Source organism: Neolamprologus brichardi, chromosome 13 (assembly GCF_056152115.1).
Source record: "Neolamprologus brichardi isolate AB-2024 chromosome 13, ASM5615211v1, whole genome shotgun sequence".
Taxonomy (NCBI): Eukaryota; Metazoa; Chordata; class Actinopteri; order Cichliformes; family Cichlidae; genus Neolamprologus; species Neolamprologus brichardi.
The window spans coordinates 9,428,209-9,452,559 of NC_142116.1; the positions used below are offsets into that span (position 1 = coordinate 9,428,209).

A 24,351-nucleotide genomic window follows, 5' to 3' on the forward strand; every position below is an offset into this window, starting at 1 on the left:
GGGCCCAGCTCTATGAGCCCAAACGGGCATGGTGGCTGGGGAGGGTCTTATTAATTTAAATAAATTGCTGAGTTACACTCAGAAGGTATTGTTGAGGCAGTGGTGCTTTTATGATGACCTGCAATTAAAGTAATTTGTTCGTATTTAATGTGGAGGTGAATTTAACATTCATTTTCAAATGAAAACATAAACACTCCTTCCTCTCTTTTGCAGTATATACTGTGCTCAACATGACGTCATCACGTTGGTGCCTTTGTGTCTCTCTGTGCACTTCTAAGTTATTGGGAAAACTTAAAGTATCCCATCAATAATGTATATGACAATTTAGTGAGTATGTCAGAGATTTCCCACTGGCAGCAAAAGTTCTTCCTGTAGTTTATGCAAAACTTTAGAGCAAGTTTAAAATATGCATATAAGGAAAGCTGTTTTTTCTTTAAGGTACTCTGTACTGCGTTACTCATAAACTCAGAATAGGTATACCATCACTAGTCTTCCTCACAAAAGAAGACAAACAACATGATTCCAAACAATGTAATCTTATCTTATAAAACAAATTAGTTAAAGAAAATTTGTGCTTAAACAGAACCTTAATCTATCCAAGAGTGATAAGAGGTCTGTTTATTATGTGAAATAATTGTTCATAAGATTTGTAGCAATTTTTTTCAATACAATCCAAATAGAGTATCTTTATTATTATTTAATGTTTTCTTGATTCAACATTATTTAATGTTTTTAAGCTTATTATTTCATTTCATTATTTCATTTCATTTGATTTGATTCTGGTTGTGTAAAAATAATGCAGTCAATTAATTAGTTTTAACCAGCCAATTCAGTTTGGATTTGCAGCCTTATTGGCAAATCTTGTGTTATATCACATCTAATATACAGTGCATAAGATGTTAGCTATCCTGCTGCTTATATGTAAATACAAACCCAATTCCAAAAAAGCCTCGAATGACATGTAAAATGTCAATAAAAACAAAATTAAGTGATTTTCAAATCTCATAACGCCACATTTTATTCACAATAGAACACATAAAGCACACCAAATGTTTAAACTGATATACTTTTTTGATTTCATGGAAAACATTGGCACGTTTTGAATTAGATTGAAGCAACGAATCTCAAAAAAGTTGGGATGGCGGCAGGAGGTGGCAGGAAAAAAATGGTGGAAAACTAAGTGAAACTGAAGAAGCATTTTGCAACTATTTACATTAAGTGGGAACACATGTAAGTAATCACAAGTAATACCAGTAATATCTGTTTTTTAAAACTGGACATCTCAAAAACGAGCATCACAAAGAGGCAGAATTTCTAAGAAGTCAAGATGGTCAGAGGATAACAAGTCTGCAAAAAACTGAGTGTATACATTTTTAGAGAATTTCTGAATAATGACCCCCAATATAAAAGGGACAAGACTAAAAATCAATATTAGATGTTCATGTTCTTCAGGCAGTCAGGCAGCAGTGCATTAAGAACAAGCGTGGAAATCACAGCATGGGGCTCAGTAACACTTCCTCCAATCAAGGCCATTGAATGCAGTTCATCTTGCCATCTATCAAGCAAAGAAGAAGCCATGGATGACCATGATCCTGCAATCCTGGCATTTTCTCCAGATCAAGGGACATTCAAATGTACTGAGGCACAATGGAAAAGTGTTCTGTGGTCAGACAAATCAAAATTTAAATTCTTTTTTGGAAAACATGGACACATCCTCCAGACTAAAGAGGACAGGAACCATCGGGCTTTTCATTAGTGCTCACTTAAAAAGCCCCCCACCCCCACCCTCAATTCTGGAATCCAGGTCCTGAATTGGCCTGCAGACAATTCAGACTTTTCATAGATTAAAAACATTTAGTGCATCATGATAGTATGAATAAAATAAAAAATATGATGAAGAAGACTCATGACTACTAGTCCTATATGAGACCAGAATGGGACAACATTCCTCTCCTTTTAGTTCCCAGATGTTTACAGTCTGCTGTTAACAGAAGCCCATGTTTACCACAGGTACACAGTAGTAAACATAGCCTTGCCCCAACTTTTTTTAGACATGTTACTACCAAATTCAAAATGAGTTAATGTCTTTCTTAGAATGGTACATTTTCTCAGCTTAGAAATGTAATACTTTTTCTATTGTGATACGATTCTGTTGTGAATAACATTTGAGGTTCACAAATTATTGTATGTTGTTTTTTATTTAGATTTTACACAGCAACCCAACATTTTGGAATTCAGGTTATATTTTGCACATATCATCCATCCATCCATCCTTCCATCGGGGCTTTAGATTGAAGGAAGCCACAAGCTGGAGGGTCTTCTTTTCTTTTTTTTTAATACTGAATCTTCTTTATCATATTTTTTTCAGCATGGATCGATTCAGTGTGAGTTAGCTGAGATAACATTGAGTTAAGTGCTGCTTGCATGTATATTGTGAAGGAAAAGAAAACAACTAGCTTTGGCCTTCACTGCTTTCTCTCACCTTGTATGAAATCACCCCATGTGCGATCCTCTCTGCAGAGTGCAGCAATCACGCCTTGCCTTGCTCACCACTCTTCAAACACAAGAGCACTTGAAAAGCTGATTTCCTGCTCCTCAGAGGGAACAGGTTTCTTTTGTCAACCGAGGAGCCAGGTCAACACAATAATTGCTGGCAAATTGTGCCTGGAAATATACAACGCTCATTTGATTTACATGTCATTTTCATGACTCGCCGCTCCAATTCTCCTTAACAGCTTGCGATGTTACATTAGGGCCTTATCAAATGTTTATAAGGGCAATCAATTTCTTTTCCTGGATGCGCTGTATCAAGTGTCTGGGGTTGTTTGTATGAGAGAAAAAGAATATACACTGCAACCACACACTCGCCCATACATATTAATGCATGTTATGTGAGGGGTCAAGCTGTTCCCCCTGCTTAATGGGATTATAGACATTAACAAACTCTTTACTAAATGAGAGAGGACCTTTTTCTTTCTCTTTGTCTCTCATCCCCGCTCTATACCATTTCACTCTGTCCTCGTTCTCTCTCTCTGATCCCTAATCAGCAAGTAGGCCTAGAAGTGCCTTGGGGCTGAATACGAACGAGCGCAGCTGCCTGGTGCGGATTACTACTACCACACACAGGCTTACCCTCAATGTATAAATTCACACACGCATGCCCGTGTAGTGAAAACAGTGTTCATATGTCATTCGCAAGCATGCCCAGCACTTGCTGACATATGTGTTTTTCAAGCATATGTCATACTGTGAAAGTATCTCACACATGCACGGGAAAGATACACACAGAAACTATTTTGATCACATGCTGATAACGTCCAGTAGCAGACACATGCTTGGACACACCCACAGGTTTTAGTGTATCACAGGAACATGTCCATTCATAGCTTGTATAGTAGTGTTAGAGGGCATGTGCTGCAGCCATATGTTGCCATTAATCAGCAAGTGACATTTTGAATCAGCCTTATTTAAAAAAGAAAGATAGAAAGAAAGAAAGGGAACAAATTAGTTAAATGTCAGCATATGTCAGCAGTATGTAAATGGGTTCATATTTAAGTGTTCAATTTACTCTGTTGTGGAAAACATGGTCCTTGTGTCTTTCTCCAGTTGATTTTGAATATTTTAATTTATGACCTGGGAGATTTCATGTGTTAAAGACTGAGCAGCTATAGCACAGTGAAATGGCATTAACACCATGCTCAGTGGCAAATCAAAAGCTTGTTCTACAGGAAAATTAAGCCACAGATTTACTACCCTGCACAGGTTTAACCTGCCAGTCTGGAACCGAAGCGGAAACCTGCAAACATCAAGCTATACTGACCTAAAGATCCTCACAATACAGAATCTTCAGTATTTACCTCTACAGAAGTTGACCTGAGTTTGTAAATTAGACCTCTGGGTGAGTTTACTTTCTGTGCTGCGTCATGGATGAAGGAGTGTTGTGGAAGTATCACACCTCCATCTAGTGGGAAAAAGAGGTAAGGCTAGCGAATACATGCACGAAGGGTTCGAAAAGGCACGTTTGGGTTGTGATATAAAATTGATGGTCTCAAAATCTTTTAAAAGGTTGAATGCTCAATCAGTTTCTTGTCCTAAATGCCAGGAGAGGCAGGTGGGCATGAATTAAAGAAACTTACTCTAGGGTATGTCTGCACATCATCCTGCCCACCAAAATATTTATGGGCAGCATTAAAATGTATTTTTTCCTTACACAAGTGAGTCATTTTTAAATTGCATCTGTATTTGTGTTGATTAGCTCAATCAAACTGAACTGGCTTCCAAACCAGCTCATTTTTACATTTAAATACAGTTATAAAATGTGAACATCTTGGAAAATATAAAGAATACTTTGTGAGTTTCTGACTGCAACTTGGACAGTGAACGGCATCTAGTGACAAAAATAACCTGAATGGTTATTGAAATGGCAATAAATGGATTGATTTACTGCGTGAGCTGTATGCCAAGGTGACCCAGGGAACTCTGGGTATACATGCAATCTTCGTTTTCTCTGTGTGATCTCTTTTTGACTGATATTGGGGGAAGAGTTCAGCTGGAAGAAATCATTTAACAAAGCAAGGACAATCTTCTCCCTGAGCAGGCAGGAAGAAGGCCACCACCTCTGTGTCTGCGTTCAGTTCATCCTCGTCCTCATCATCTGCCCGAGCTCTTTCTCAGTCTTCATTTCTGCTTGGCCCTGAGCTTGTGGTGTCACGTCAATCACACCCGAGGGAACGCACCAAGGTAGATTTGTTTTGGCTTTAATGAAAGATGCTCTTAAGATGCAAAGTTCAAGGCGAGAACTGGAGGTGGTGGGGGCTGCATAAAAAGACTCGTGACCTTGATGAGTGGTTGTACTAAGGTGGTGACGTCAGACTTGGGAAGGACCTAGGAGTGGGACATAATCTGTTATTTTTTGCCATTCATAATGACCTTTGTCATCTCTATGCTTCATGTCAAGTTGCTGAAGTGTTCTTGTGCAGTGAGATTAAATTTATCTCATCTCCCAGTCCTTACCAGAGGCCTCTTTGGCTGATGCTTTCTAATGACTCTGCTGGAGCAGAATCGGAAGACTTTTCAACAGAAATCAGTTCAGCGTCACTGAATTTATCACACATGATGTGATTTTATTATATGTAGTTTCCCGTATGTCAATATCATATCATCAAAATGACGAAGACCATTAGAATTAGGTTTCACGCATCTGAGACCTGTGCTAAAATTATTCTAAACGAATACCAGGCAGGCTACTAATCCAATCTAGTAAAAAAAAAAAAAATTATATACAAACCAATAAAAGGAAGCTCTCTTTTATTTGATCTACCGCAGGCTTGTTATTCTGAAAACAGTTCGGTAGTAGATAGTAGACACAGTGCAGAAGGCTGAGCCAATCAGAGAGAGGGAGGCTCACCAGCAAAGGGCACACGAATGGGCTCACTGACAAACCAGCAGATATTCTTAATTAAAGATTAAGAAATTTCACAGCCTGACCCACATTTTTTGAGCGTATGCACGTCTGAATACGTGTGTGGCAGCGCTGCAAGATCCTATTTTGCCTGTCCTCAGAACGTGTCCATTATTGATGGCATCATTAAAATATGTACAAGGACAAAATAGGTGGTACAGCGAAGGTTTTTGTGCGATAATATTGTGTTAGTGTGTGTGTGTGTTCGCATACATTAGATACAAGGATTCGAGAGAACTTGAAGCAAATTTAAATAAAATTTTAAATTAAATACTTTTCCTATTCTTTATGAACACATTCGTAACTTTTAATATTCTCACGAGCAACCAGATCAGCAGCAGTTCAGTGCGCCCTCAACTTTAACTGAATATGAACGCAGGTTTTATCCTTGAATGTTAATCACTGTAAAACTTTGCATATAAGTGTGTAGGTGTTTGTGTGTTTTGTTGTGTCAGCTAAGTGCAGTGTGATCTAACAGCAGCTGACAGGCAGGTTTGAGGCCTCTCTCTAGGGTCCTCCGTGTGTGTTTGTGTGTCTCTGTGTGTATGTGTCCTGCTCTAGTGGTGTGTGCTAATTGGAAGCTCAGCGGGACAGACAGCAGGTCCTCCGTATCGCCCATGTGCACATGTAGAATCATACTCAGTCTCTTTCTCTCTCTCACTCTCTCTGTCTCACACACTAACACACACACACACACACACACACACACACACACACACACACACACACACACACACACACACACACACACACACAGAGAGAGAAATCAACAGCAGTCTGGTCTGTTAGCCTTTCTACATTTAACATGAGTCCAGTCTGCAGCCTCTTCACTTATTCATTCCTCTCCACCTCCTCCTCAGCCACTTCTCGCCTGCTTTAACCTGAAACGACAGCTGCACTGTGGCCAGTGGAGACCTGCCTGGCTCCCCTGTCTCACTGGACATCAGAAAGAAATACCACCAGGTAGCTCGGAAGGCATTTCTAGAGAAGAGAAGAGAAGAGAAGAGAAGAGAAGAGAAGAGAAGAGAAGAGAAGAGAAGAGAAGAGAAGAGAAGAGAAGAGAAGAGAAGAGAAGAGAAGAGAAGAGAAGAGAAGAGAAGAGAAGAGAAGAGAAGAGAAGAGAAGAGAAGAGAAGAGTGTGAGGGATCAATAGTGTACACGAGAAAAGGGTGATGTGCGTGAAAAGGGAGGTCGATGGTTTGCCCACTGGTGTGTGAATGTGTTATTTACCTGGACAGGCTGGGGACCAAAAAATGAGACATTCACCTTCTCCTGAGAAATCCCCCAACACAGTCTTACATGTAGACATGCATGAGCACATTTATTAATGCACACACAAACACAAGCAGAGGCACATGTGTACATTCTTATACATGCACAGACTTTAGAGAAAACTAAAAAACAAACACAAAGCAGACTGGAGAAGACCTGAAAAAGGGGGACATCAGATGTGAGGACCATTGCAAGTCATGTCATGCTTATGAACACTTTTTACTGCTTTGTTCGATGAACATAAATAATGAATCAAAATATTTAGTAATCCATAGGGAATTTTTCTCTTTACTTGACCTCTGTCAACAGATGTTTCAGAGCAGAGGTCAACATCCCTAAAGCGCAAGGATACTTCAATGTCACTGTTTTCACTGAAAAATGTTGGGATTTTAAAATATTTATCTGTATTTCTAAAAATCCCAACATAGCTTTAAACGTCCAAATTCTCTCTGTGTGTTCATGTGCGGTGTATGTGTGTTGCATGGTTTGGATGTCAGTTTCTTTACAGCATCTCTGACAGCCAGCATATGATCCTGAGACAGCATGACAGCTGTCTTCATGCCCCTCTTAACATACACACGCTTATCTGCCCACCCACCCACACTGAAACACATAGAAACACACACGTGCACAACACAGCAAATGACAGATTTGCCACCTTGTGACAGACCTGCTACATCCACCTGCAACCGTCAGGCCCAAGGATAGAGAGGTGATTGGGTTGAGGATAATATGGAGGTTGTGTTTAGTGTGACTCGAGGCTAGACAGGAGACAAATACAGGGATGGACAAGACACCAAAGGGCTGGTGGATAGATGGATGGATGCCAGGGGTCAAGAGAAAATCTAAGTGAAGCTAGAAGATGCAGGAAATTAGAAAAGTGGAAGGGAAACACGAGTAATGAGGGAAAACACAGTTTTACAGATAAATTATATAACGTTTTTTGCCAAATTGGCTATTTATGCTGAGGCTGGAGGGAGTGGACTGTAAACTGAGCTGAAGCACAAACTGCAACAAAGCAAAAAGCTACATAGGGATAGATTTTACTATATAGTAAAATGCCACATCATCATCGACTTCAAAGCAAACTCATTTGTACAAGGTTGCCCCAGGCCAGTTTTCTTAGAGGCAGTTCCAACCCCTAACCCTAGGGGAACAAAGACCCTTAAACTAAAAAGTGCCAAGGACATGCGGTGTGGGGGAGATCAAGGGTGGTGGCATTGTAGTATGCATCGCTGAGGTGCCTCCATTTGAGTACAATTGTAGGCACCATCCTCCTCACTGCACCCTAATCTGATGAGACAAGCCTGACATTCCACACCATACAGCAGAGACGTCTCTGGCTTTCATACATATGTGCTCAGACAAACATATGCAGAAGACGCAGAGGTTAAGGAAACAACAACACAGACAAAAGTGACAGATTGTTAGGGTTAAATCAGAAAGCAAACATTACCTATTAGTTTGCTTTTCTTGTTGATCTTTCCATCTTTTCCTGCTCACCAATTCCATGTCACGGCTGAGAGAACCCGCGTCTCCACTCCAGACGTGTTGTTGGAATCAGCGTTGCGTTATTCATTTACATGCTTCTTTCTTTGCATTTTGCTGTTCTTCTGCTGTTCACGCAGTCCTCCAGCATAGGCACAGCAATCTGTGAAAGACAAAAGCTTGATATGTCACATGACAGCGATGAGAAAGTAAAGTCACACAAAGGCTCAAGCAAAGTAAAATATCCAGACTTTGTCATTGTGTTGTAAAGCTATGATGAATATAAAAAGTTGCTTTTATACAGTTATTTTTTAACTTGAGATGCAGAGATTACTGTTTTAGTACTTCTACCTTCACAAAGCCTATAAACATGTGCTTCACACAGAGAACCTTGTGTTGTGCTTGAGGGCGGTCTCACCGTCGGCCTTTTCCCAAAGCAGAGGTGATGTGTCCACTAATGTCAACATCGCAGCCAGGGTCAGAGCACTGTCAAACACCCTAACGCACAACCTTTTCCAGCTAACACTAACCCAGTACGAGTGCGTGATAATGTGCGTGCCCAAAATGCCAAGTGCTCCCCTGTCCCTTCTCAATATTTCATCTGTTGTCTTGCTTTACCTTGCTTTAGGTAATGGCCCAGTCACATAACCCATTTTTCATATGTTTGCTTGTATTTGTGTATTATACCTTTTAGTGATAGAGGATTTTTGTCTGGTCTGTACTTTACTCTTATTTGCTATTCAAAGTGATAGATTGAGCACGCAAAAATGTGGCTTTTGCACACGACAGTGTCTCAGTTGAACTCATTCCAGTTTCACATTAATGATAAGCGCCTTGAGGCGACTTTTGTTGTGATTTGGCGCTATATAAATAAAATTGAATTGAATTGATAACTTTGTTAGTTACAAAGAACTAGATTTGCCATCAAATGGGGGTTTTAAGTCAATCAAAAGGAGCTCAGTATGTAAGATGTGGCATAAATAGTGGAATATCATTATTATCCATGGTTATAATTTACATTTTGTGTCCAAATCGCCACAATTCTCATTGTCTTTTAGATAAAATGCTAAAAAGGATAAAAATAAAGGTGTAGGAATTTGTCAAAAATGATGTGCTAGGTATAAATTCCCATTTGAATTTGAATAAGACATTTTTGTCTTTAGTTGCATTTTTTTCTCCATTATTCAGCAAACTTTATAACCGTGCTTAAAAAGCAACTATAAAAGCAGATTTCCGTGCCGCTTATATATATTCCTTTTATCTCAATACACCAACTTTTCTGGTTATTTCTTGGTCTCAATTAAAGAAATGTATTCAAAAGTCAGAGCTATGCTATATATAAAGTATATGACACAAACATAATATGCCATGTACTACATATTTCCTGAGCATGATCTGTCAAGATAGAACAGGGACACTGTAAATCAGTTACAACACACATGAGACGCTGCACTGAAGGCATGTAGGTGTTGGAGCGTGAAGGGCTTTCCCTGCTAATGCAGATATAATGATGTGACCATGACTATATCAACGTCAGTGTGTGAGAGTCTGTGTATGTTGCCTCTTCTCGGGGACAGTTGTGCTGCTGATCTGCAAGACAATTCTTTGTGACTCACACCTCATGAAAAAGAAAGTTAAAGATAGATAGAGGTAACAAGGGATAGACAGAGGTTGATGAACAAGAGAAGACAACATCTATGTGTTGTTTTGATTGTGATGAGAGGCAAGTGAAGTCGACAGTGAGTTGGCCTACATTCATGTAGCTTAATGTGTGGGGGGAAAACAGAGAGACAGCTCCGTGTCCATCTAATTATTCATCCAAGGAAGGCAGCAAATGTTATGTTGCTAGGTGTGTTTGTGTGTGGGTGCATATGCTGGGGATAGTGAGTATTATGAATAATGTGATTCCCAACCAAACTTAGTAAGATGGGGAGAATATTTATAGATAACCAAAATAAAACAAAAACAAAACATAGTAGTGTTTTGTTTACTTGTTTACATTTACATAAAAACGCATGGACAAATGGTTGTAATGAAAATAAATATCATGGGAATCAAAATGAATAGATGCATGCTTGAAAAATCGAGGCTACTATTTGTGCTTTAAATTATTATTGTTGTTAGATAACAAAAAAATCAATTAAAATGATCACATTTTCAACATGAGAGTTTCATGGATGGTCAGTGAAGGGGTGCTTCAGTTCACTTTTCAGGCTTTTCAAATACACTAGACACAAAAGGCTGAAAACTGGTGGTCTAGACCGCTTGTGCAAGTGAGTGTGTGTGTCTATATCAGACAATGTCACACACTTTTTTTTCCCAAGGTGACATACTAGATAACATTTTCACTTTCGGACTCTAAAAGTAGTATTAATCTCCATCAAATGTCCCAAAAGACATTCACGTGCACAAACACACACAGACACGGCCCATATCACAACGGTTGTCTCTGGCATTTCAGTGATTTAGAGCATCATCCCTGGTTGCCACCAGCGTGAAGCTGTGATCTTCACATATATGACACCTCAGCTCAACAAGGTGCACACACACACACACACACACACACACACACACACACAAACACACACACTGAAAGGATGTCTCTGCTCTGTCTCTCCTGCCGTCACATTCTCACTTCCTGATTTAGACAGACAGAGACCAATCCTTTGGGACACAGAAACACTTCTCTTTCGCTCCCTCCCTCCTTCCACGAATCTTTCCCCTTTTCTTGATCTGCTGCTCCCTCTCGTGGGGATGAGGGAAGGCAGGGCTGGAGGTTAGAGAGATGGATGCGGGTGATACACCGATACGCAGTCAGTCTCCTGCGGGAATGGTGTGATAGAGAAGAAGAGAGAGGGACAAGGGCAAGTAGAGGGGGAAAAAAGTAGGAAGCTTATTTCTCATGGCTTAAGAAGACAGAGAGGACAGAGAGGAAACAGAAACACAGGAAAGTGATATCGTGTTTTAGTTTCATGTGTTATTTATACTGTGTTCCAGATATATATTAAATATATATACAGATATACTGCTTAAACTGGATGAGTTACTATGATCTGTACTAACCCATTAAAAGGAAAATATTCCCAGTAATTCAGCCTGACTTTTTAAAATTTCTGGGATCTCCTTTAACATCTGAAATAAAGTTCTGTCCCTGTGCAACTTGAGCTTGTAATGACTAACCACTGCTTGTTAAGGGCTTTGAATGTCCACTTGTTTTTGTCATGTCTATCTCTCCTCTAAAGAGGACAGGCATGTCTCAAGCGCTTTTCCCTAAGGCTTTTACTTGTTACACAACCTGCTATTGTGAAAAATCTACAGGCAAGTCTGAAACCCCCCCAGCACTTCTTCTTTTTTGTGTGCCATATCTATAAAAACATCCCTCAAATTTAACCCAGAGTAAAGTGCAGTGTAGAGATGAGTAAATACAGTACGTTATATTGCATTTTTTCTTTCCTTTTTTATTTACTGTGAGTTTGAAGATAAAAAATGTTTCCTCAGTTCAAGTTTGGAATTTTTTTCATGACATTTCCCACATGCAATACTACCATACGTTATTTAATTATAATAATTATAAGTTTTTCTTTCAGCTTTTGTATCAGATTGTTACCAATAAATCAAATCTGTTATCTTGTTGGTCTGTCAACTAAAGATACAGTGGCTATCCTAATAGCACTCTTTTTAACTAACACACACCGATGTATGCATCAGGAGCAATCTGGGGTTCAATATCTTGCCCAGAGGCACATTGGCAGTGGACTGGAGGGATTGGAGACTGAGACATAGCCATTCATGATACAATAAACCACAAATAAAGATTTGAGTGTCGGTTTGACTGGGGTGCATTTTGATAAATGTAGCTTTCTGCCTTCACATGGTTTGGGTGTGTTTTGTATACATCTGTTTGTGTTCAAAATAAAGATATGCCTAAAGAAAATAAATAAACATTAAATCTATTTCTCGCATTTCTATTAATTTCTATTTATTTAGTTACCTTAAAAACTTTGAAATGAAATTAATTAAATGCATTTTGATTTTTGCCTTTAAACCTTGTTGTGATAATAAAGGCTTCCAGAAACATCTATAAATGCATATAAAGGCGAACAGCATAATAATGTGAAGGACAGAGTTTGGATTATTGAAGAGCTTCTAGCTCATCATCCATCCATCCATCCAGCCCTCAATTTTGTTCTACTTATCCAGTTCAGGATCACACAGGGGGATGGAGCTTATGCCAGCTGACATTGAATGAGAGGGATACCTCGGACCTGTTGTCTTTCCACAGATGGACAGACACCTATGGCCCTTTTAGAATCACCAATTAACCTCATGTGCATATCTTTGTATTGCTGGAGCCACTCAGACAGAGAACCCACAGAGGGGCACAGAAAGGCCACAAACTGGATTCAAAGCCAGAACCTTGCTATGAGGGCTCAATACTAATTGCTACACCACCATGCTGCCCTGTAGCTTAACAGGACTAACAAAATGAAACTTTTAAAACTTACAAACATCAATAGTGGGTTGAGGGGGGGTTGCTGTTTCTGCAGCAATGAAATGAATTCATAGAAATTTCAGCAATATCAGATCTATACCTTTTGGACAGTAACAAAAATACATTTTTAAACACACAGAAACAGATCTAGAGTGGAAGATCGTAAAAAAAATAATGATGCTGAAAAAAGAGAGAAGAGAGACAACCAGTGAATGACTGACTGAGTAACCACCAGAAAAAGTATAAACTCTGAAGCCTGCAAAATTACAGTACATAAAATCGCTGGTGTAAACAAAGGGGTTAGTACATGAAATTACTGGTGTAGGCTACCGTGATACACTGTACCCTTTATTTCCTGCGTGCTTTGAGAGGTGCAGCGACACATGGAAAGTTGACTTCTAGAGTGGTGTGAGGTTTCTTTTTGCTTCTCCATGCTTGTTTCTGCTGTCACTGCTGTCAGCAGCCGCTTTAGGTCACTGAGAGGCTACCGCCCCATCTACCTGTGTTTTAGCACATCACACGCTGCACTGCACAAACACACACACACACAGACACACACACAGACAAGCACATGCTCATAGGTAGAGTCCACTAGCTGAGGCAGACTGAGGAGCTGCCCAGGAAACAGGGATTTGTTTATGTGGATTGAGTGACCTGGCAAAGGAAGGGAGAAAGGGAGAGGAAAGGTGTGTGGGTGCACATTGATGCCTTTTTGTGATGAAGTAAAAGTGATATGTAAATAATAGATCCCAGAGATGAATTATTGAAGGAGTACATTGATGCTCTCATGGTGTGGAAGCAGGAGCTCATTCATGAAAAAAGGTTTGTGGAGGAAAGATGAAAGGGTGAGGGGGGAAACAGGGTGTTGCTATGTCAGCTTTCAGTTCCAACACAGCGACATACACTGATGCACACACACACACACACACACACACACACACACACACACACACACACACACACACACACACAGACTTTCAAACCACATTCATACAATCATACTTGTACAAGTTTCTCAATGACGATGGGAACGACTCAAAAACAGAAGGAATGGTGCCCACTGTTATTACAGTCCAACATACAACTTTAAAAACATGTTAGCACTTCATAAACTATCCATAAACTTTATATCGGTTTAGCATGTTTTTAATATCTTTGTAACTGAGTATTGACTGATATACTGTTATTGTATCTATGTTGATTCTCTTTATTAATTTTGTTTCATTGTGTTCTCCAAAAACTTAATGTGCTGCTGTAATCCCAGTTTAGACACTTCTGCAAAAGATATTTTTTATATTATTTAATGTTTTACAAGGAGTCATTCTCATTCTTCTCTCTTACTATTTAATACCCCCAGTGATATTTTTGCTATTTTATATTAGGTCTAAAATAATTTCATCATGTTCCTGAGAATATTGTTCCACGCATTACACTTAATGGGATTTAAAGAGGAAGTAAAAGTGTGAGAATCTCTGTCAGTCAGAATGAAACACTGGCTCCTCAAATGGAAGCCGGATATTTAACAGAGGCAGGACCCTCCACCCTTAATACACTCACCATTACACAGCCTTGCTTTTGGGTGTTCTATAACGCCAGATCCTGTTGAGCTGACAGGTGACAGAACAGTCCACATCAACATACGTCTACTCTCTTTTGCTCCAAACACACACACACACACACACACACACACACACACACACACACACACACACACACACACACACACACACACACACACCCTGCTGCTGTACAGTAGACAGCTTCAGACATTCCAGGGCTGGACATGCCCAAAAGGCAGAGCCTGCTCCCTGTCACCTATCAGCTGGTGGCAGACAACAGGATTTGTGTGTGTGTGTGTGTGTGTGTGTGTGTGTGTGTGTGTGTGTGTGTGTGTGTGTGTCTGTGTACATCTATCTTTATAAGGACAATTCAGAGTTTCCTGCAGTCTGTAGACCATGGTATGAGAGGATAGATACCACGGTTGTCTTTGACTCAAGATGACTCTGGCTACCTCATTTCAGCAATAAGTTAACATTATATTGCCCCAATGTCAGGCATGTTGTGGTATTTAGTCCATATTTGACCCACATAATATTAGCTAGTGCCATTGGATGCTGATCTACTTAATTCAAAGTCCTTCCTCCTCTTATAAGGCTTCTGTTATAATATACTTTCTCCCGCGTTCAATTTAAATCGGTATAGAAAATCTTCCACCTTGTTGGCACATAGATGGCACATGTGTAATGAATAATGGGGGTATTTTAGGTAGTATTATTATAATTTGAGAATTATAAGATTGTATCTATGCCAGGAGCCATTAGTCTAGGCAATACACAACATTTCGCTGGGAAGTCCTGTGGTTATGACCCTAACCATAGAACCATCATAAACACTATTTATGTCTTTTCTATATCTGTACTAATAAATGGAAAATAAAGCTGTTGTTTTTTTTAAAGTGTCTCAGAAAGAAAATGGGTCTGGTCTGAAAGCCTCCCTAACATGGATAAGAATCTGCATTACTTCGTGTCATCAGTGTAGTAGTCAGTGAGTAAGTCATGGAGCTTTTGTGTTGGGGTACTACATATGTCACAGGGAATAAGACAGAAGCAAAAGCGAGATAAGAGGAGGCAGCTGCCTACCTAGAACTGCTGGCACGGCAGCCAGGGGCGGGGCCAAGACAGCATGGCACACGTCGTCTCCAGACACCCTTTCTTCTCCCTGCTTCGCCACAGGCTTTGACAGGCGGCACGAGAGCCCCTTGGCCCAGTGAGGGGTGGACAGCCATCTGACAACTCCCCACCTGCATGACCTTTACCATGCTTGACCCCCCTACAGGAGACAATCACCTCATAGCAAACAGCCCTACGGGAGATGTAGACACACAGTGGAGTCAGGAAGACACACACAACAAACTCAGACATGCATGCCACACACACAAAAAGTCAGGCTTAAAAAGGAGACATCCTATTAAAATATTAGGACATTTAATTTCCAACGTTTAAAGGGAGGCAATTATTTACATTTTTAATTCACTTGTCATTTTTAACTGACTCATTCATTAGCTCACACCCGCATCTATGCAAATCAATTTACAAATCAATTAAAATGCAGTTACAATCATGATTACACAAACAAAATAGCCTTTTTTTGAAATGGGGCTCTGAAAAAGCCACCCAGTGCTTACAAATAAGGTCCTAGACAACCTGTGGACAATTTAGAATCACCAGTTAACCAGCATGTATTGGAAAGATGCCAGAGTACCTGTAGAAAACCCAGGCAGGCACAAGAAGAGCACAAAAACTCCACACAGAAAGGCCTTAGCTGGCTGGCAGGTTTGAACCAGGAGCCTTACTGCTGTGAGGCGACCATGTACCGCACCACCATGCTGACCAGGGATCAGTTATGCTTTTCTCTATTTTTTCTATTTTCCATAAATCCATTTTCTACAAGAGTTTTTGGGAAAATGTTCTAATAGCTCAGTAGTCCATATGTACAAGCAGGCTCAGGCTTCAGATTTTTTCAACAGTATGTTTTAGTCAATTTTTACTTACTTGGCTTGTTGTGATGTCAGTAAGAGTGGCAAATGATGGTAATCTCAATTGCACATCTCTAACTTTATGGCTGAAGCTCCGCCCACCCGCTGTTTAAAACTTCTGTTTTGGACAGGCAGCCAGTAAGAACATCAAAACGTCTAAAACAACTTATTTAAGACAGTGGATCAAATGAGGAGCTGATAGAAGGCATAGTTTAAGATAATCCTGCTTTATCTGCTTAATCTGAGATTAAAAATATGAAGATTAACTGAAAAATCATAGTGTAGACCAAAGTAATTATTTACAGCATTAATGTTAAATAAATATTCTCATTATGTTTTCACTATAAACGGCATATTTGCTAAATGATATATGATACTAAAACCTGTTAGCCTACCTTCATTACATAAAAATACATTTTGGTTATAAAAGTATATTGTTTTTACAGAAATCAAATCTTACTTTTATTTTGTCATCACATTTTTAAACCATATAAGTAAACCAAATAAGTAATGTGTTGTTAATAGCAGGAGCAGGAACCATATCCTACTATAATTTGGTCAGATGGGGGTTTCTGTGTGAATGCATCCACAGTCCAAAGACATGCATGTTAGGTTAACTGGTGATTCTAAATTGGCTGTATATGAATGTATGTGGTTCTCTCTGCATTAGCTCTAGATAGACTGGAAACCTGTCCAAGCGAAGCGCTAAAAGAAGGCCCCTTGGGTTATGCTGGCCCTCATCAAGCATTTAGTTTATTTGCTGTCTTCTTTTATGGAGGTCTGTGAAAATTGATATCACTGAATTTACAACCAATTTTCAAGTGCTTTTGCTTGGTTTTTATTTTGGGATAAAACCTTCTGATTCACCTTTAGCCTCTCTGACTGGAAATGCCCCTGAAGCTACCCAGGGTGTCCTGCACCTAGTTAAGAAAATTCAGTTAGTCTCAGATATGACATCAGTCTCCTTAAGTCGGTTTAAATTGTAAAGTAAAGACACTATAAGAGTAAAACCCCAACAATCAGACTTGCTGTGAGCCAGCACATAGCAACAGTGGGACTGACAAACATACTTTTAACAAGAAGAAACAGAAGGAAACCTTGCACAGTCCAGGCTCAGGCAGCCATGTGCCAGGAGCGTATTGGCGTGGTGGAAAGAGAAGATAAAATCTAACGATACATGGTGGTGTATGAACACATGTGGAGCAGGAAGATCAGAGTCGAGAAGAAATTCTCAGTGCATCACACAAAGTCCCATTGCAGGAAAACCTATTCCAGCATAAGTAAGAGATGCTTCAGGGTCACCTGACCGAGCCCTAACTATAAGCATTTTCAAAAAGTAAAGTGTTAAGCCTAATCTTATAAGCAGAGTGGATGTCTGTCACCAGAATCCAAAATCAGAGCTGGTTCCATGGGAAAATAAGACTCTGCCTCCCATTCTGCGTTCAGAAGCTCTAGGAACCAGAAGCCATCAGCCCCAGAGCGAAATGTTGTAGTAGGATTATATGATACTATGATGTCTTTAAAGTATGATGAATACTATTTTTTCAAGATGTTGTATGGATAAGAATTTTTGAATTAATTTGCATCACTACATCTTTTTTTTTTCAGTAAATGTAAACATTTTTGCTTTTTAAAAAAATTCTTAATGCAAATTACTTTAATACATGGTTTTCTTCTAAAACTGGATTGATTACCCAGTTTTTCCTCCCTGTAATCCTATTAATGTAGATTTACCGATAAAAACAATCCACTAATTATGCAAATTATTATTATGCAATATTACAAAAACTGCAGTCTCACGTCAGCGCAGCGCTGAAAACTGCGTAGCTCTACGTCATCAAAAGGCGTCGTGGCGGCGTGAGAGGGAAAACAAATATCAGTGCAAATTGCTGTGAAGTAAGTAGAGCATTTATCATTAAAAAAAAACGGCTATAAGGTTAGGACGGCATTCTGGCGATGCTTAAAGCATTTTTAAAGCTGATAAATGATGGACGCTGCGCAAAATATGCACTTTCCGTTCGTAGCACTTTAACAAGTGTCGTTAATCGAAACTAACGTGCCTTTTCCATATCTGTAGGTTACTGCTCCTGCGCCATAACGCTCTCTCCTGATTTGTTCCAAAACCGCGTGTCGGTTCAGTTCTAATGAATCCAGTAATTAGACGGGGACTGCCTCCGTCCGTGAGGAGTCTTCTCACAGACATCGGTCCAAAGGAGGAATGGACGGATGAGGAGTCCGAAACAGTGACCAGAGATGGCATTCTGCTTCCGCACAGAGGAGCTACGTCTGGAAATGAAGAGCTTCTCACACCTGCCAGGAGCCATGATAATGCTCCAGAGGATGGTGGTGTCTCTGGAAGAAGTGGACTTTGCATGTTGTGTAAAAGTAAACCTCCTTGCTACACCTGTCCCAGGTGTAACCTGCAGTACTGTGGCTTGGAGTGCTACAAGAGCCCTGATCACTCTGCATGCTCTGAAGAGTTTTACAAGGAGTCTGTTCTACAGGAGCTGAAGGAAATGGGGACAACTGAGACTGAAGGGAGAAAGAAAATGCAGGAGATTCTTGTGGGACTCAAACAAAAGGCAGAAATGACACATGGGGGGATGGAGAGTTTGTTAAAAGAGACGGGTGTTGTGTCAGATGACACAGATGATAGGGAAGGAGAGGCAGCTGAGAAAGTCCAGGCTGTGGAGCTCCTGGCCAGGTTAGCAGAGCTTCAGCTGTCTGGAGAAGAGAATGCAACAGAGATTGAGGATATTTTGGGAAAACTTGAAGAGATTGGAGGAGGTGCGCTGATTCCTGAAGACACTGATGAGGATGCTGAAAGTGCACAAGGAGAGCTGGACTTGGCTGATCGGCTCTCAGGGCTCGAAATTGACAAACTTTCAGAAGAGGAGCTGTGGGAACTTCTTAACAACAAAGAGAAAGAGAGTTTTGTGAGTCTCATGAAGGATGGAGCTCTTGGTGGCCTGGTTCCCCTTTGGAAGCCATGGTGGGAGGAACATGAGGAGGGAGGCAGAGCACTGGTGGAAGTGCTTGAGGAAGAAGTAAGCAGACAGGAAAGAGAAACTGTGACAACTAGGGAAAAGCAGGACATTGATAATGGAGTGAAAACCTCACAAGGTGTTCAGAAACGAATCAAATCAAAGCCAAAAAGCTTGAAAGGAGGAACCGGGAAGGAAACGAGCAAAGGCAAAGGAAGTTCAGCAGTACCCCCAATTTCATCAAAAATTCCAAAGCTGAGTTCCTTATGTCCAAATCCATCTCCTCTGGTTTGCTATGGTTTAGTGAATGCACTTTTTGGCTATGCTTTTACCCTGTGCCTGTTTAACGGTGACACCGATTCACTGATGTTTGAGTTCTGTGACATGATTCTTGCTCTGTCTGAGGCACTGAACTCAAGCAAGGTGTTCACCTCTCTCCAAGAGGCCTTAGGCTGTGGAGAAGCTCTCATTTTAGATGGAGGTTACCTTGACAAGGAGGACCTTCTTGCCCCAGCCAGGGCCGTGGAGGCCGTGGCTCACATCATGACTGGCAGAGACAGAAAGGATGCTGCTGGATACTCCCTGGCAGCCTTGAGTCAACTTCGTTCTGTGCTCTCCCGGGCCAAAATGGCCCTGTCTAAAGATGGAGAGGAAGTGGAAAAGAGACGGAAGTACTTCCTGGCAAGCAAGAAGTGTGAATTCTTTCAAGCCTGGGTGCTGGACAATGTACATCAGATTCATAGACTGGAAGTTGAGCTGTGGAGCGAACACAGTAAAAGAGAGAGTGCAAGGAACAGCATGCAGAAAGCCAAGACTCAAGTTGAGAATTTACAGAAAGGGAAGAGAAAAGATAGCGATAAGCTGATTGAAGAACTAAGTTAAAGAAGATTTGGTTTAACGTGTTGATGCAAAAAGTTCATGTTATAATAAAATGCATCATATTCTCTCATATAGTCAAATTCCTACTGGCAATAAAAGCTGATATTTTCCACTAATTTCTTTGGTTATCTTTCTTGTATTAATTTATTTTAATGAGGAGAAAAATAATTTAAAATCTGTTTAAATTTCCTGTATAAGCCATAAGAATTTATATTAGTCAAATTGGAGATAGAGTTATCAATACATACATAGATGGATACTTTATTCATCTCCAGGGGCAAAGTCAGAAATTCCAGCAGTAACACATTAAGTGTTACTATTTTGTAACCGTTATTAGGTGATATACAAATAAGATATAATTTGATATGTAACAAAAGGATCAAGTTTCCACCTTAAATTTGAAACTACAATTTATGAAACTTATGAATTACTTTAAAGGGACCTTTGGAGAAAGAGGTCATTTAATACATTTAGAATGATTTATCTGTAACTGACAAAATATCAGATTTTTGTATGTATAATCCTCTGTTATAATAGTAATTTTGTTTTTCCAAAGGACAGTGGTGATAGAGTTCAAAAGAAGTGACATAAGACTGCAGGGGAGCCTGAGCTGTTTTGCAGTGAGTGTGGAAAACACATCCAAATCCCACACATGCAAGTTTTCTTAGTATTGTTCTGAATGCACAGATTAGTTCACAATACGTTTTGTTATCTAAGTGTTAATTTATTATTTAGGTTTTCATGGTTATAAAATGAATCCAAACAGTTCTAGAGTTTTCGTTATGGCTGTTATGTTTTCATATCTTACGTCAAATAGGAAATTATATAGTGCAGGAGTCTCAAACATAAGGCCAGGGGGGCAGAATTGGCCGGACTAAGACTCCAATCCGGCCCAAAAGGGCTTTGGAAAATGTAAGAGGGCATAATTTTTCCTTTCCACATCTTTCCTTTATCAGCTTCTTCTACTGATAAAGCTCTCCCCCAGGGCCATTCATACTATAACAAAGTAATTAAGTAATAGTTAAATGACAGGGAAGTTCTTGTTATTTTAGTTTTATAAAGTGCATCCAAAGTGAAGAAAAATCGGAAACTTTCTTCAAACTAACATAACTTTTCTGTTGTATAATTACAGGATAGTCAGGGCAATGAGCAACCAGACATTTTTCTCTTACTTTTAATTTCTTAAAGCTTAAGCCCTTTAATCTACAACAGCTGCATTTTCTTAATCACACTTAATGTCTGAGACATACATTTTAATTTTGTTTTAGAAAAGAAAGCTCAGGTATTAAATGTGTAGTTAAACTTTACACCGACATTACGAGAAATTTCACCCACTTAAGATGTAGTTTGAAGAGTTTGACATCCCTCGTACAGTGCGAAAATAGATTTTTTTTTCTCCATAAACGAGTATGATAAAAACAATAAAATAAAACACTGACCTGAACCATACTGTCAAGGCAAAGAATATAAACAATATGTAAAAGTTAGAGATGCTATTTTACATGTATTTTCCAGCCTTTAGCCATGTCCCAAAGAACGTTTCTTTTCACCGTACACCTAGCTTCGCTCTCGCGAGGACTTTTGGCAAGTCACGTGGTGCGGATGTTCTTCCACGCTGCGACAGAAAACATGGCTGCGCTCTTGAGATCATCCCGGTTACTCAAGTTTTCGCCTTCGGGTTTGCTTCAGATCACATGCACTAAAAGAAACGGACCGACGCTTGGTCGGCTGTACAGCGGGGCTCTCGGCGCCAGAAGGACCGGAGTTTGTGCCCGACAGATCGGACCTGTTACTGAAAACGCGTCCAGGTACCAGGCATCTGTGATTCACGCGTGAGCATGCAGCAGCAGAGATGTCATTGAGGCTCAATGACACCCAAAGGCACACGCAAGTGTTGACAGATATGACCTGCTGTATTAAATGTGGTTTGTTATCATGTTAGGATACGTTATAGATCACGTAGGTAACAGCTCAGTTCTCGTTGGTTAAACATGGCTACCAGGTTATGCAAGGTGATGATGAGTTGTTGTGTAACCAGGGTAAACTCACTGTCTGTTTAATCTGTAATCAAGCCGGTTACTATAATCTAGTAATCTAATGAAGCTGTAACTGTTAGCAACCAGTTCCTTCCATCAATTTGCTCCCAGCTGTACACACGCTGACTTTTGGGCCTATCACTGAAGACCAGTGTGCACTGTTACACAGCAGCCACGATGATGCGCGTAAATTGCAGCTTAAATGAACATTTATAGTATTATTACTGAGCACGAAATAAAAACTGACCTCAGCTGATATAGAAGTGATGGCTACTAGCAGCCGTGGACCTATTTGGAGGGACTTTTTCCTCACTTCAAGGTCACAGGTCTGGCTTTCACTGTGTACAGCTGTGTTACTGTCTTTGACAACATGCCTGTTGTTGTGCAGTAAACACATACTGTGATGGTGGGGCAGACTTTCTGAAATTAAATATTTCTTTTCTCTGATATGCATCCACAGCAGAACTGAGTTAGTTATTTTTCTGCTGTTGCATTTATACCTGTGGCCTGTATCTTCACAGTCGCGTGTGGTCATATGCAGCGGGGTGTGTGCGTAGTTTTTCTGTGGCCACCGAGCTAAAGGATGAAGCCAGCATTGGAGTGCGCTCCAAGCAAGCGCAGCAGTTTGATTGGGCCCTGACCAGGCTGGACAGTTCTGTGAGGAGGACCGGTCGTATTACCAAGACCCTGCTTCTGCGTATCTTCCATGATATCTGCAGGACAGGTAGGCAAGAGGATGAGCAACCACAGAGGGACCTTTAATAACGGATGCCTGCTAACGGCCATTTGAACTCTTTGAGAGACAGTAATAAAATGTTTTGCTTTCTCTCTCCTTCCTCATCCACCTCTGCCATCTGCAGGCTATCCCAGTGGCAACCAGGCCCTGTTGCTGCTCCGTAGCTGTGGGTCCCTGCTGCCTGAGGTACCTCTGGAAGAACGCACTGAGCTGGCACACCGTGTGTGGGAGAAACTGAAGGAGTTGGGTAAGGGGCTGCGCTAAGTAGAGTGTTTGTTTATCTTGCACACACAAGAGATGTGCACTACAAAATCCTAGTTGTGTAGTGAGTATTTTGTATATGTTTAATTACCCTGGCTGCACATTGTCTTTGCTAGGTGCACAGTATGATGTGAGCCACTACAATGCTTTGCTGAAGGTTTACCTGCAGAATGAGTTCAAATTCTCCCCCACTGACTTCCTGGCCAAGATGGAAGCGGCTAATATCCAGCCCAACAGAGTAAGTAGTGCAGTGCAGAGTGCTGTAATGGCAAGAAATGCATAGTTAGATTTGTGTTCTTGGTCCCATCAACTACATGAAGAGAGTATTTAATTTTGTTAATTCTAGCTGTTTTAATTTGTTTTATTTTTATTCATAGGTTACCTACCAGAGGCTCATCGCAGCCTACTGCCAAAATGGAGATATTGAAGGAGCCAGGTGGGTAAACGTTCTTGTCTTAATAGTAACCTGTCCACTGCGGGTACTTTTGCTGAACTAACAGTTTCACAGTTCAGGTGAATGGAGTAGGTGTCTTTAAAGAAACTATTTTGGTTACTCCTAAAAGTCCACATGCATATAACACCATGTGAAATGTTTTCATTGATCCCAGTACTACTGATGAGATTGTCTCTATTTCTACTGACTGCAGTGTGACTTGTGAGCACTGATCTTGCCAGGCAAACTCTCCTCACAAATTTCAGTCTATTTCCTGAGTGAATGACTCATTCACTATTGTTTTTTTTTTTAAAAGGAACAGTTCATATTAATTAACATGAGCATTTATATTCATCATGTAAATATGACTTTAGTCATCTGTAGTCCCTGGTATGACCCTACAATAATAAAATCCATCCTCCCCAACAATCAGATTGCCCACTATGAGCAAGCACTTAGCGACAGTAGGAAGTTAAAAAGTACCTTTTTAACGGGAAGAAATTTTTGCAGAGCCAGGCTAAAGGAGGGGCAGCCAAGGCTTTCCATGATCGGCCCTCTTGTTATATCATGATCAGGAGGGCTGATCATTATAAATTTTTCTGTGTGGTGGTTTTTGTTTATTTATTCTTTTAAATACTTGTCATTCAGCTCAGCAGCCTTTTCTGTGTCTGGGTATTTTGGTTTACTGTGCTTCTCATGGGTTTACTGTTAGATTACTTGTTGTGTTGCGTGCTTTTTTTTCTTCTCATTTTAATGTTGATGTAATGCTTTTCG

The 24,351-nt window shown here is 40.2% G+C and overlaps 2 protein-coding genes and 1 long non-coding RNA gene across 3 annotated transcripts in view; 2 read left to right on the plus strand and 1 right to left on the minus strand.

The window, feature by feature from the left end:
* Window positions 1–9,676: 9,676 nt before the first annotated feature.
* LOC148099902 (uncharacterized) lies at window positions 9,677–21,663 on the minus strand. Its single transcript, XR_015719911.1, has 3 exons — window positions 21,614–21,663; window positions 15,353–15,575; window positions 9,677–11,043 (listed from the first exon to the last, which is right to left on the minus strand). It is a non-coding gene; the product is annotated as an uncharacterized LOC148099902 (long non-coding RNA).
* Window positions 18,082–20,218, plus strand: znhit2 (zinc finger, HIT-type containing 2). Its single transcript, XM_006783617.3, has 2 exons — window positions 18,082–18,144; window positions 18,326–20,218. Exon 2 carries the CDS (start codon window positions 18,393–18,395, stop codon window positions 20,112–20,114), a length of 1,722 nt encoding a protein of 573 aa, XP_006783680.2. The 5' UTR covers window positions 18,082–18,144; window positions 18,326–18,392; the 3' UTR covers window positions 20,115–20,218.
* Window positions 21,636–24,351, plus strand: part of lrpprc (leucine-rich pentatricopeptide repeat containing) — a 59,915-nt gene continuing 57,199 nt past the window's right edge. The window contains exons 1-5 of the mRNA XM_006783616.3: window positions 21,636–21,919; window positions 22,669–22,871; window positions 23,008–23,130; window positions 23,261–23,382; window positions 23,522–23,580. Of these exons, the coding sequence (XP_006783679.3) occupies window positions 21,636–21,919; window positions 22,669–22,871; window positions 23,008–23,130; window positions 23,261–23,382; window positions 23,522–23,580 (791 nt within the window). The remainder of the gene's footprint in view (window positions 21,920–22,668; window positions 22,872–23,007; window positions 23,131–23,260; window positions 23,383–23,521; window positions 23,581–24,351) is intronic.